This window comes from Indicator indicator, chromosome 6 (assembly GCF_027791375.1).
Source record: "Indicator indicator isolate 239-I01 chromosome 6, UM_Iind_1.1, whole genome shotgun sequence".
Lineage (NCBI taxonomy): Eukaryota > Metazoa > Chordata > Aves > Piciformes > Indicatoridae > Indicator > Indicator indicator.
The window spans coordinates 29,419,928-29,433,038 of NC_072015.1; the positions used below are offsets into that span (position 1 = coordinate 29,419,928).

The 13,111-nt window shown below is 45.7% G+C and overlaps 1 protein-coding gene across 1 annotated transcript in view; it reads left to right on the forward strand.

Annotated features, from left to right (window-relative positions):
- PPP4R1 (protein phosphatase 4 regulatory subunit 1) overlaps positions 1–6,355 on the forward strand; it is a 70,798-nt gene extending 64,443 nt beyond the window's left edge. The window contains exons 15-19 of the mRNA XM_054381606.1: positions 747–847; positions 3,368–3,488; positions 3,580–3,714; positions 4,667–4,808; positions 6,181–6,355. Of these exons, the coding sequence (XP_054237581.1) occupies positions 747–847; positions 3,368–3,488; positions 3,580–3,714; positions 4,667–4,808; positions 6,181–6,344 (663 nt within the window). The 3' untranslated portion in view covers positions 6,345–6,355. The remainder of the gene's footprint in view (positions 1–746; positions 848–3,367; positions 3,489–3,579; positions 3,715–4,666; positions 4,809–6,180) is intronic.
- The last annotated feature ends 6,756 nt before the right edge of the window (positions 6,356–13,111 follow it).

Genomic DNA, 13,111 nt, shown 5'->3' on the forward strand with positions numbered 1-13,111 from the left:
TTCAGCTCTTGGTCAAGTCCAATCAGCCATTTTGCTTCATGTCTCTATACGTGCTTTGCTTTCTACCATGACACCAGTGCAGCTCCTGGTGGGAATCCATACAGCAGTCTGCTGAATAGCAGAGTGTACTTTGCAGGAGGTCTCTGCTGCTGCTACTTTCTTTTCTCTGGAGAGCCTGGTTTAGCCACTTTAGAGGTGGTAGAATCCCCATCCCTGGAACCATTCCATGTCAGCAACCTGCTCTACTTGAGTATGTCCCTACTCACTGCCAGGGATTGGACAAGATGACCTTTAAAGGTCTCTTCCAACCCAACCCATGCTTAGGATTCTATGGTTTGTGCATGTTTATTCACTATATAGGCACCAGTGGATGGTGTTAAGTTTTTTCATGGCTCTCACCTTTCTACACAGTTTACTTCTCAAATTTCTTTAGGAGTTTTTCTACAACCACCACATTTTTGGAGCTGAAAGACAGAAGTCATAAACCCTTTCTAATCAATGCCATCTTTATTCCTTACTCCTCTTGTTTCCTAGAGTAAAAGTAGAGTCTAGATCAGATTTTGCTTTCAGTGTGCCCCATGTGATTTTACAGACACAGGTGTGGTTGGCTTTAGCCCAGGAAAGCAACATCATTGCTAAAGAGTCCATTTTGTTGAGTAAAAGCAAACGTTTCTTTAGCTGTGTGTTAAAGCTCTTGTTCTGTGTGCTGACTGTAGCCTGCATTTCTTCATGTACCTTTGTTGCAGCTGCTTCATCCTGACAAAAGACGGGAGTACCTCTACCAGCTTCAGGAGTTCCTGGTGACTGATAACAGCAGGAACTGGCGTTTCCGCACGGAGCTGGCTGAGTAAGTCCTTCTCTGGATGTTTGGGTTTACTGTCATGGATGTTTAGAAATGTTAAAACCATAGAGTAGATCATAGAATGTTAAGGGTTGGAAGGGACCTCTAAAGATCAACTAGTCCAACCCCCCTGCCAGAGCAGGATCACTTAGGGCAGGTCACACAGGAATGCATCCAGGTGGGTTATGAAAGTTTCCAGAGAAGGAGACTCCAGCCTCTCTGGGCAGCCTGTTGCAGTGCTCTATCACCCTCACAGGAAAGAAGTTTCTTCTCATGGTGAGGAGGAACCTCCTGTGTTCCAGCTTGCTGTACCTCTTGTTCTTTGTCCTGTAACTGGGCACCACCAAAAAGAGCCTGGCACCTTCACCCTGACACCCACCCCTCAGATATTTATACACATTAATAAGATCCCCTCTCAGCCTTCTCTTCTCAAGACTTAATATCCCCAGGTCTCTCAGTCTCTCTTCATAGCAGAGACGTTCAAGTCCCTTGATCATCCTCATAGCTCTCTAGTGGACTCTCTCCAGCAGATTCCTGTCTCTCTTGAATTTGGGCTCACAAAACCAGACACCGTATTCCAGGTGTGGTCTTACCAGGGCAGAGTAGAGTGGGAGGAGAAGCTCCCTAGACCTGCTGGACACACTTGTCTTGATGCACCCCAGGATGCCATTGGTCCTCTTGGCCTCAAGGGCACATTGTTGTCCTGTGGATAACTTCCTGTGCACTAGGACTTCAGGGCCTTTCTCCATGGAGCTGTTTTCCAGCAGATGCTTTCCAGTGACACCCTTCATTTAATTTCTAAGTAGTGGATAGTCCCTATCTTCCTCCACTTGTATCCCTTGCTTAAAACTTCCCAGTAGTGTATAACACTTAAAATAGTTGGAACTTGAATGGCCTTTTCCATCACCATGTGTTGAAAACATTACCCTTCTGTAAAATAAGCTCCCAGAAGACAAGACCACCTCTGTTTCCTCTTGAAGTCAGGAGAAGTGTCCTAACAAGGTGGTTTCAAGTTGGTATATTTACCGAGGAGGTTGAATTCTTGACCAGGAAACAAAGAGGGTCAAGATCTTGAGGGGAGTAAAGAAAGTGAGTGGCAGAGTAGAGTCTTCACCTGAGCAGACTTTGGCTTTCTCATGGGACTGGTAGGTGGGCTTCTATGGGAGGCAGCTCTGAAGGGTCAGCTGGCAGAGGAAGAGGCTTACGACATTCAGCAAGGGACAGGTGCCAAGTCCTGTGTGTGAGAAGGAAGAGCCTCTGGCAGTGAAACTGAGGATGGGCTTTTCTGGGAAAGCTCTGCTGGAAAGCCCCAGAGTCTCATGGAGAGCAGTGAGCTGAACATGAGCCAACAGCGTATCCTGGCAGCACAATCCTGGGCTCTATCAACCATCAGCGGGTGGTGGGAACAGATTAGAACCCTCTGATCAACACACATTAGATCCCATCTGGAGTAATGAATCTATACCAGTACAGGAAAGATGCTGGTAAACTGGAGTAGGTTCAGTAGAAGGCCACCAAGATGATCAAGGCTACAGCACTTATGCTGTCAGGAGAGACTGTGTGACCAGGGATGATGAAATGAGCATACAGCAGTGACTTGTTACAGGGTATGTTTTGATGTAAATTTGAGAGACCTCCTTTAATACCTGGTCATGATGCTGTCATGGTTTTGCTACATTTAACTGTTGTCCTCCAGTTCAAATGGAATAAAGGAGTTTTTCCATACATTCAAATGGAATTTTCTGCCATTTGTGACACATACTGGTGTCTGCAGCCTGCTGAAATCTTAACCATTTCATTACAAATGGAAGAAGATGACAATTTCTCTAGCTGTCCAGTCTACAGTCTCCTCTGCAGTAGAAGTTGATTGATTTGATAGACCAATGTACTTAAGTTACTCATCAGACTAAGAGTAGTTGCTTTGTAGCTGCATGAGAAGTCTTCACCCAGGTACTTGTTCACAACTGGATCACTGTGCTGCATGTAGGTCATAACCACTGCCAGGATCCCTGCCTTCTTGGATCCTTTTCCTCTCCCTCAGCTTTTCATTCTGTTTCTCTAGCTGTCCAGGCTGCTCTGCAGTAGAAGGTGATTGATTTGATAGACCAATGTACTTAAGTGACAAGGTTACTCATCAGACTAAGAGTAGTTGCTTTGTGGCTGCATGTTACATGTGTGAGATGTCTTCACCAGGTAATCATTCACAACTGGATCGCTCTACTGCATGTAAGTCATTGCCAGGATCCCTGCCTTCTGCATGCAGCCTTGATTCCTTTGCCTCTCCCTCAGCTTTTCGTTCCTGGAGCTCATGCAGCACTTTGCCTGGATGGTGAATAAGTGGCAATTTAAAATTTGCAGGTGCCCCACAGCCAGACTGCTGGCTTTGGAAACCAGAAGATTTGACCTCTCTGTAGCTTTGTGGTGACCACATTGCACATTGGACTGTTGTGTACACGATCATATTCCCAGTGGCAGCTACCTTCCTGATTATAATGGACTCTCTTTGGTTCTTCTTCCACCTTGTAGGCAGCTGATCTTGCTACTGGACCTGTACAGCGCCAGAGACATCTATGACTACTTGCGACCCATCGCGTTCAGCCTCTGTGCAGACAAAGTGTCCTCTGTCCGTTGTATTTCCTACAAGCTGGTAAAGCAAGCTAAGTAAATTCAGGCTAATCAAGCTTCTGGGGGGTTGGTGGTCAGAACTAAATTTGGTATTTCTTCTCCTTTCTTTCAAGGTTAGTGAAATGGTGAGAAAGCTCTACATGGCTTCAACATCAACCTTCATGGTAGACCTCACGAATGAACTCGTCGAGAAGTTCTGTAGATGCCCCAAATGGTCTGGTCGGCAAACTTTTATCTTTATATGCCAGGTGAAATGTCTTTTTGTTCAGCTTTTGGGGATTGTGGGGGTAAGGGGAGGTAGCAACTGGAGCTCTTCAGCTGTCTGTTGACACTATTTTCATGAATGCTTGGGAACTTTGTTTTCAGAGGAATAGGTTTCGTGGCTGCTTTCTGCAGTGTTGATCCACAGATGAGCTTGAATGCATCCCGAGTTTAGCATTTTAACATCAGGTTGTCAGATCTGATGTTGGATATAAAATAAAAGCATAGCAAAGTAATTACTGAGTTAGGAAAGTGCTTTGCAACTCAGCATGAAGTGAGGTCCTTATAACATGCTGTAGAACCTACCATTTCTTGGGGTTACCCTTTAGAAATCAAGCACTAGGAGCTGCCTGTACCTCTTTAGCCAGCTAGTGCAGCTTTGCCAAACCCAACATATCCTCAACAAACTAAGAAGAGCTGAAACTAGCTGGGGTTCCAAGGAAATGGTCACATTTGGAGGATGTGCAGAGGTGCAGAATGGGAGCCAATGTGGCTGGTCGCCAAGTATTTAGTGAAACGAGCTTTGAGCTTATTTAGAAACACCTTTTTGGGTAAACCAGAGGATTATCAGATGCTTATTGGCTTAATATATTACCTAATGAAAACAAAGACAAAATTGATCTTGGAAAGCATTGGGAATCACAGAGTAGCAGGGGTTGGAAGGGGGACCTCTGGAGATGATTGTACAATGACTAACAAAACCCACCACCCAATACAAATAAGGAAGCTGCCAGGTTTCATACAAAGTAAAGTGGCCTTCTAACTAACCCTAACCTGCTTCATCCTCTACAAAGTATTGTACCATATCTTACAGCTGGTTGTAACCTCAAAGCTGGATTTGTGCTGTGAGGGTGATAGGATCTATTAGCTCAGATGTCTTGGGATTTTATCCTCCTACTTTGCTGAAATCTAGTGAAATTGCTTCTGCTTTCTTGCCAGTCCATCATTGAAGATGATTGCCTGCCCATGGACCAGTTTGCTGTGCATCTGTTGCCACACTTACTGCACTTGGCATCTGACAGGATTCCAAATGTTCGACTGCTGCTTGCAAAAACGTTAAAGCAAACCCTTTTAGAGAAAGGTTAGTGGTGGAAAGAGTTGCAGTGAGCTGACTCTGTGTCTTTTTGTCCCTCCGCTTCCCTACTGGGAAAGAAGAAGCGACATCAGACATGGGTTGCTCTTGCTTTTGCAGACTTCTTGGTGTGGGATGTTACCTTGGCTGAGATAAAACCATTAACCATATGGTATCAGAGCCACTGTGGTGTAGGGCTGAGAACTGCCTTCTAGTACCATTTTCCCTAGTTTGTAAAGGTATAGAATCACAGAATGACTTGTGTTGGAATGGATCTTAAAAATCATCTAGTTCTAACCCCCCTGCCATGGGCAGGGACACCTTCTATTAGAACAGGTTGCTCAAGGCTCCATCCAGCCTGGCTTGGAACACTTCCAGGCTTGAATCCTCCACAACTTCTGTAGACAACCTGTTCCAGTGTCTCAGCACCCTCATGGGGAAGAATTTTTTCAGGGCACAGAAAGAACAAATGAAGAACTAGCAACCAAGGAGTTGTTCAGCAACTTTTTTAATCAGTTAAAGGGTAATTAAAAAGTAAAATGTCTGTGTAATAAAAATGAGGAAAAAAAATCCTTCCATACAAATCCACCATCTGTTTCCTCACTGTGAGAGGAGAGATGGCTGAGGTTTGGGGTTTGTATTTTATGGTAGCAGTGAGAGGGAAGTTTCTCTGGAGTCTCTTCAGGGACATTAGACATGCAGCTTTCAAACCAGGCTTTGCTTAGGAAAGCATCTCCAGTGCACAGTCAGCAGGGAGTCCAGAGCCCTGTAAAGGAACATAGCATAGATGAGGTGCCGGAGCAGGTCCAGAGAAGAGCAGCAGACTGGAGAAGGGTCTGGAGAGCAGGTCTGATGAGGAGTGGCTGAGGGAACTGGGGTTGTTTAGCCTGGAGAAAAGGATGCTCAGGGGAAACCTTCTTGCTCTACAACTACCTGAAAGGAGGTTGGAGCAAGGTCAGTGTTGGTCTCTTCTCCCTAGTAACAAGTGGTAGGAACAAAGAGAAAAGGGTCTCAAGTTGCACCAGGGGTAGTTTAAGGTGGACATTTGAAGAACCTTCTTCATTGAAAGGGTTTTCAAACATTGGAACAGGCTTCTCAGGGAGGTGGTTGAATCCCCATTCCTGGAGGTGTTTGCAAGAGGCAGAGATGTGGTGCTGAGGGCCCTGGTTGAGCAGCAGCCTTGGCAGAGTTAAGTAATGGTTGGACTCAATCTGAAAGGTCCTTTCCAACCCAAAGGATTCTGTGGCTGTGTGTGCCTGCTCTGCTCTTCCCCTTTGACTCTGTCTCCTGAGATCCTGAACCTCACAACAGCCTGCTGAAGTTTGCCTTGAAGCATCTCCTGTTTCTTCCTGACATAATTCTTGTGGCTTTTCTCTTCCAGAGTATTTCCTAAATTCTGCCAACTCTCATCAAGAAGCTGTGGAACAAACCATTATGGTGCTTCAAATGGATGATGACAGCGACGTCAAATACTTCGCCAGCATCCACCCTGCCAGTACCAAAATCGCAGACGACGCCATGAGCACCACTTCCTCGACTTACTAGCGAGCCCTCAATGTTGCTGTCAATAAACAGATTTCAAAGCAGCTCTCCTCATCTGCTTCTAAAATGGGTGATCTGGGATAACCTCTTAGGAAGGCAAGATTCCTTGCCAGATGGAAAGGGTGGATGTTACCTAAGCCTCGAGAACCAGGGATTTTTAAGTGGAGAGAAATTAACCATACCTGTGTCAGCTTGGACTTTTAGCTCAACACTGCTCAGAGGATTCTTTTTGCCACCGAAGCCTTAAATCTTCTGTCTTCCTCAACAACTGAAAACTTGAATTGGCAGATCATTGTCATTGCAGAACAGATGTGATTTTGTTGGTTTGTTTGGTTTGGTTTTCCAGAGACCTTGCCTTGTTTCTCCAGAGGAGTTAGCAAGTATTTTCCTGTAGCAGCTGGTAGATGGCCAGAAAGCTGGTAGAAATGGCCAGAAAGGCAAATTTATACCAGGATGTAAAACGAAAAAAAAAAAAGAAAAGAAGACCTCCAGTATTAGCTCTCAGAAAGTTTGGGTTTTGTTGCTTTGGGTTTTTTTTATCATTCAAGGACTCGATTTCTGTGCAGCTGGGCACACCCTGAAGTGGGAACAGCTTCAATGTCTTGTCAGTGGGGGGCAAAATTGAGATTTGGGTTTCTCTTAAGGGCTCAGTGCTAACACTAACCTAGAATTTGATTTTTTTTAATCCTTAAATGCAGCATATTGCTGTACCCATTGGCAGAAAAACTTTTGCTGAGTACCTGCATCCTAATTATTTTCATGCTGGTCATGACCTAAAGAAAAATTTATTAGCACATGTACTTTGAGTCAGGTATTTTTAACTTGATGATCAGCTCTTGAGGTGCAACTGTTTTGGTTGTTTTTTGAGGGGTTGTTTTGTTTTGTTTTTTCCTTTTCATATACTGTACATATCTGTCAGCCTCCATGAAGGGCTACAGTCTTGACTCATGTTGTTTAAAGCTGTTGTGATACAAGTTGTTCTCTATTTGTCCAAATGAAATTTATTAATAAGATTGAAAACAAAAATTGTGACCTTTTTAAGACATTAAAAGAATAAGTTTGACATTTAAGTGGCCTTTTTTGGTTGGTTTTTTTTCCCCTCCCCCCTTCTTAGTTTGTTGACATCTGTTGCAGGGGAAAAGGGGTTGATTTATCATAGAATCCTAGAATGGTTTGGGTTGGAAGGGACCTTAAAGATCATCTAGTTCCAAGTCCCTGCCCATGGTCCCTTTCCCCTGTGGTGCTCTCCAGCAGCTCAGTCCCCAGCCTGTACTTTATTGCCTTTGAGGCATCCCTTGTTGTGCTTGGGAACCTTTCTTTCAGCGTGGAAGGGCACCAGAGCGAGGCTGAACATCCATCTCACTCCTCAGGAACTGGAGAGCTCAAACCACTTCGAGTCCACTGCCTGCTTTCCTCTGACTGATACAACATCTCCTTCTCTGTCTTCTAGGGGCAACTTGCTTAAGTCTTCTCCCCAGCCTGCTGAAACAGGAGCACATGAAGCTTACCTTCCTGAGGAGGTTGAAAGTGCTGTGGCAGCTTAGCTTTGATGGGTTTGGGCAGCACATTGTCAGTTCCCAGCTGATGATACCCTGGCAGTTAAGCCTCAGGTAAGTTCCTCTTTTTTCCCCCTGTTCTCTTGGGAAATCATAGAATCATAAAATGGTTTGGTTTGGAAGGGACCTCCAAAGGTCATCTAGTCCCACACCCCTGCAGTGAGCAGGGACATCTTCTAATGATCAGATTGCTCAGAGTCTTGACCAGCCTGACCTTGAGTATCTCCAAGGATGGAGCCTCAACTTTCATCCTTCTGCAGTTTCTTGTCTTTACTAAACAAGGAGTTGCTATTTACTCCCCACAGGCCTGCTTGTCTCCTGAGCATGGCCATGGATGTGGTTCAGATAGGGTCATCTCTGCCTTGAAGCTTGGTGGGTTTGGGGCTTTGGAGGTTTCTTTGACTTTTATTAATTATTTTTTTAAGGTTGAAGTTTGGGATTTTCTGGTTGTGGGGTTTTTTGTTTTGTTCTGGGATCAGTTTGGGTTTTTTGGGTTTGGTTTGTTCAGTTGGCTTTTTTAGATTTATTCTCTACTTGTCCTTTTTTTCCTTATCAAAATCAGCTTAAGATTTTGAAAAGGCATCTCTGTGCCCAGCTCAGAGGTTCCTGTAAAGAGAGGAATCTCCTCCTCAGGTTTTCTGTTCCTTTCTGATGATGGTTCAAAAATCACACACAAACCTCTAGAGGACCAGGTAGGGTGGTTGTCAGCAAGCAAATTCCTCAGGCAGGAGGGCTTCTGAGCTCTCCCTGCTGCCATGTTGAGAAAAAGCTGCAGGACCAAGTCCTCTCCCAGAGCAGGTGATTCCCGTGTTAGAAGCACAGCTCCAAATACAGATGATTTCTGCGTTTTCTTCAGGGTGTATAAACCTCTTCACCTGCTTTTTGCCTTATTGTAGTGACAACTAAGTTGTTCTTGGGTCATTTGTGTGATTTCTGAGGTGGATGGGGTCAGTTCTGTTCAGACCATTTTTAATTGTGGAGCGCAGCATTCACTGGAGGAGTATTAGGTTGGACTCAATGATCTGTGGAGGTCCCTTCCAAACCCTAACATTCTGTGTTTAGGACTGGAGAGAAACCCAGAATGAGCCTGTCCCAACTTAATTCTGCTCCTGTACTAATGTCCTGCTCCCCAGTTCCAGTGAGCTGAAGGGTTCCAAATGATCCCTTGAGGTGTTTTCTAGTTATTTAAGGTACAACACCGTTAAGCTGAAAACTGAGACAGATTTGCCAGATGCTTTATTTCTCTGTTCTGTTTCTTCTGGACTGCTGCAGGCAGGGAGAATTTGAGGGTTTTAATTAAATCACAGAATAGTTTGGGTTGGAAGGGACCTTTAGAGGTTATCCAGTCCAACCACCCTGCAGCCAGCAGGGACATCAGGTTGCTCAGAGTCCCTGACCTGGAATGGTTCCAGGGGCTGGAGCTTCTGCCACCTCTCTGGGCTATCTGATTCAATGTTTCACCACCCTCGATGTCAAAAAGTCTTCCTTCTCTCTGGTCTGAATCTCCCTTCTTTTAGTTTAAAGCCATCACCCCTTGTCCTGTCACAACAGGCCCTGCTGAATATTGTCCCCAGCATTCTGATTGTACTGAAAGGCCACCAAAAGGTTTTTCTGGAGCCTTTTCTTCTCCAGGCTGAACAACTCCAACTCAGCCTCACAGCAGGGGGGTTCCAACCCTCAGATCATTATTATGGCCTCCCCTGGTCCTGCTTTATCAGGTTCATGTTTCCTGTGCTGAGGACTCCAGAGATGGGCCTGGCCCTGCAGGTGACATCTCTTCCTGAGTATTTTCAGTTCCAGAATGCCTGAATTCCCCTGGCTTCTGCCTCTTTTCTGCTTGATTTGGTGATTCCCAAGAAGTGAAAGGGAAGCAAAGCCTTGGCTTTATTCTCAGCCTTGCCCAGGAGTGTTTGCTATACAGCCTGAGGGATGTGCTGGCTGTTGCTGAGCTCTGACAGGGAATTTTCTCCTGCAGGTGGTGGTAGCAGAGTCAGGAATTCAAGCTTCAACTTCTCCCTAAGGAGATGGGCTCTGAGGAAATGTGCCTCTCAGTTATGAGTGGAGGGAAAAAAAAGGAGCTGGGTTTCCTGTGGGGCTGTGCCTCGGAATGCTGCCAAAGACCCTGGTGAGTTCCCTCCTGTGTTTGTCTTGCCTGAATCAAGGCTGGAGCTTTGTAGCTCATTCCTGTCTTGGTCAGGATTTCTTGAGCAGAAAGTGAGGTGGCTCACAGTGTCATCTGTTGGTCCACAGCTTCCCAAAACCAATGTCATAGCTCATGCCCTCTCTCCTTGGTGGAATCCCAAATCACTCCTTCAAGGGCAGTTCTTGTTGGTTTCCAGTTAATCTCTTGGCTTGTTCCTGGAGCTTCTTTGTGGGAAATCTTTTTTTCCCATGTCCTGCTTCCAGCTCTGCCTTTCTCCTGCTTCCTGTTCTTTGCAGCAGGGTCTGTCTGCAGTTGTTCCTCCCCAGAGACCTTTCAGGCTTTGGTAAGGCTGTTTCCTCACCACACTACCATGCTGATTTCACACCGGTAAACCCAGCAAGTGTCTGGAACCCTCCTGAGGCTGCTTTGTTTTTAACCAAGACATGACTGACGCCTGGCAACCCGTGTTCAGTGTCTTGCATCTCCCCAGATAGCTGTGGCACAAATTCCTGACCCTTTGTGCAAGATCCTGTGTTCATCAGGACTGCAGAACAGCTAATTACAATCCAGCTGAACTTAAGGACAGGATGCTATCTAGAGAGACCTGGACAAGCCTGAGAAGTGAGCATGCGTGACCCTCATGAGGTTCAGTGTGACAAATGGAAGGTCCTGCACCTGGATGTTGGATTTGTAGCCCCAGTGAATTCACATGGCGGTGTTTAGGGATTTCAGCTGAGAAAAGCTGTTCCAGGCTTGTGTTGGAAAGGACTCCAAGAACACTCAGGGTATGTAGTTATCCCCTGTCACAGGATCACAGGATGTTAGTGGTTGGAAGGGACCTCTAGAGATCTTGGAGTCCAACCCTGCTGCCAGAGCAGGACCATATAATCGAGTGCAGGTCCCAAAGGAACACATCCAGGCAGGGCTTGAAAGTCTCCAGAGAAGGAGACCCCACAATGTCTCTGGGAAGCTTATTCCAGTGCTCTGTGACTCTTACAGTAAAGAAGTTCCTCCTCATGTTGAGGTGGAACTTCTGTGCTGTAGTTTCCATCCATTGCTGCTTGTCCTATCGCAGGGGTGCAAGGAGAAGAGGCTGTCCCTTCCTTCCTGACACCCAGCCCTCAGATATTTATTTGCATTTATTAGATCCCATCTCAGTCTTCTCTCCAGACTAAACAGCCCCAGGTCTCTCAGCCTTTCCTCCTAACGCAGTGTTCCAGTTCCTTCCTCATCCATGTAGCCCTCCATTGAACTCTTTCCAGTAGATCCCTGGTGACTGGGGAGGCCCAGAACTGGATGCAATATTCCAGGTGAGGTCTAGCATCCCTCTGAAGCAATGATCTGTATTGGAAATACTTTCAAGAGGAAAGCAGATGGACTACACTGAACTGTCACAAAGCTTTGTTAAGTCCAGAAGCCTAGAATTAGTGCTGCAGGCTGGTGGGGCTTCAGCTCAGCAAAGGTAAGTGAGGCTGGTGGGCCCAGCCAAGGGGTCTGACAGAGGGTCTGTTGTTCCGCTTTGGACATACAAGCTGCACAGTTGGAATGTCTTCGTTTTTATCACAATTACAGAATGTTTGGGGTTGGAAGTGACCTTTAAAGGTCATCTAGTCCTATGCCCCTGCAGTCAGCAGGGACATCTGCATGCAACTAGCTCAGGTTGCTCAGAGTCCCATCACTGTGAAGTCAGAATAAAGGATAGTTTGACTTAGGTCATGGCTACTCAAGATGAGCTTGGGCTTCATGAAGCTGGCCTGTCAGGAGCTGTCGATGCTACGGGAAGCAAAGGCTGGAGTGCTGCAGCTCACATGTCATTGGGAGCCCCCAGCTCAAGGGGCCTCTGGAAAGGGGCTGGTTGTAGCCATGGCTCAGAGGCTGTCACTGCCTGAACCATTTGCCTTGGGCCTTCCCTGGGGCGTTTGGCTTCCCTGCTACTGGTGGGAGCTTGATTTGGCCAGCATTGACTTGCACTTAGGCTTCATCACTAAAGGAGTTCTACCCATACCTGCTGGATGAGTACTGTGAAAGAATGGAAAGGGAAATTCCAAAGAAACATCTTTCAGATGTTTTGAGTCTCTGGTTACAGCTGCTGTAAGTACCTCAGGAGACTTCAATGGCAAAACCTGAAGTGCATGCTAAGGTCACAGGAGTTCATGTGTTGGAAGTAATGATTGGGATGGGGTTTTACCGTCACAGCTGAAATCAGACTGGCTTGGGTTAGAAGGGACCTTTAAAGGTCCTCTAGTCCAATTTCCCTGTAGTCAGCAGGGACAAGTTCAACTACAGCAGGTTGCTCAGAGCCCCAAACAACCTGACCTGAAATGTTTCCAGCAAGGTGGCTTCTAGCACCTCTCTGGGCAACCTGGGCCACTGCCTCAGCACCCTTAGAGTAAAACAATGTCTTTTCTCTTATTATAAGTCTCCCTTTTGGTTTAAATCTCTATTATTAGAGAAGCAAAGTCTTAACATCTTTAATTTGATTAAATTGAAGTTGTTTTTCAGCCCAGAGAGGGAAGCTTTCCATACTGTTCAGTTACAGACGATGTTCAGGGGAGCGGGATTGAGAAACCCTGAATTAATTTGTCACATGAACACCTTTCAAATGGCTGTTGAATTTATTGGCTTGATAAAGACAATCCTAACAAAATAAAAGTTAACTGAGAGAGAGCAAGAGATTTGTCTGAAGACCATTAGAAAAATCCGTGCCGGTTCAACAGGAATTTTAGTGTCAATTAAAACACAGAAAAAAGGTTTCAATATTGCCAGCAAATAGAAAATGTGCGTAATGAAGGCAAGGGAGGAGAATGCTTTAGTTCACATCTAGCTGACCCCAGCTTTGTCTTTATAAACTCTTTTTTTTTTTTTTTCTTTTTTTCCTCAAATGTTACAAAAATACTGTGCTGTTTTCTCTTCAGGTATCAAAGCATCATCTGTACAAACCCAACTCATGGCCAATGAGTCACAACAGTGCAATGGAGAGAGGGAGGGAACATGGCTGCCTCCGGCAGCGGCTACGGAGCTGCTGGCTGTCTGGGAGTGGGGGGACTCCAGGCTGAGCTGAACCATCAGCC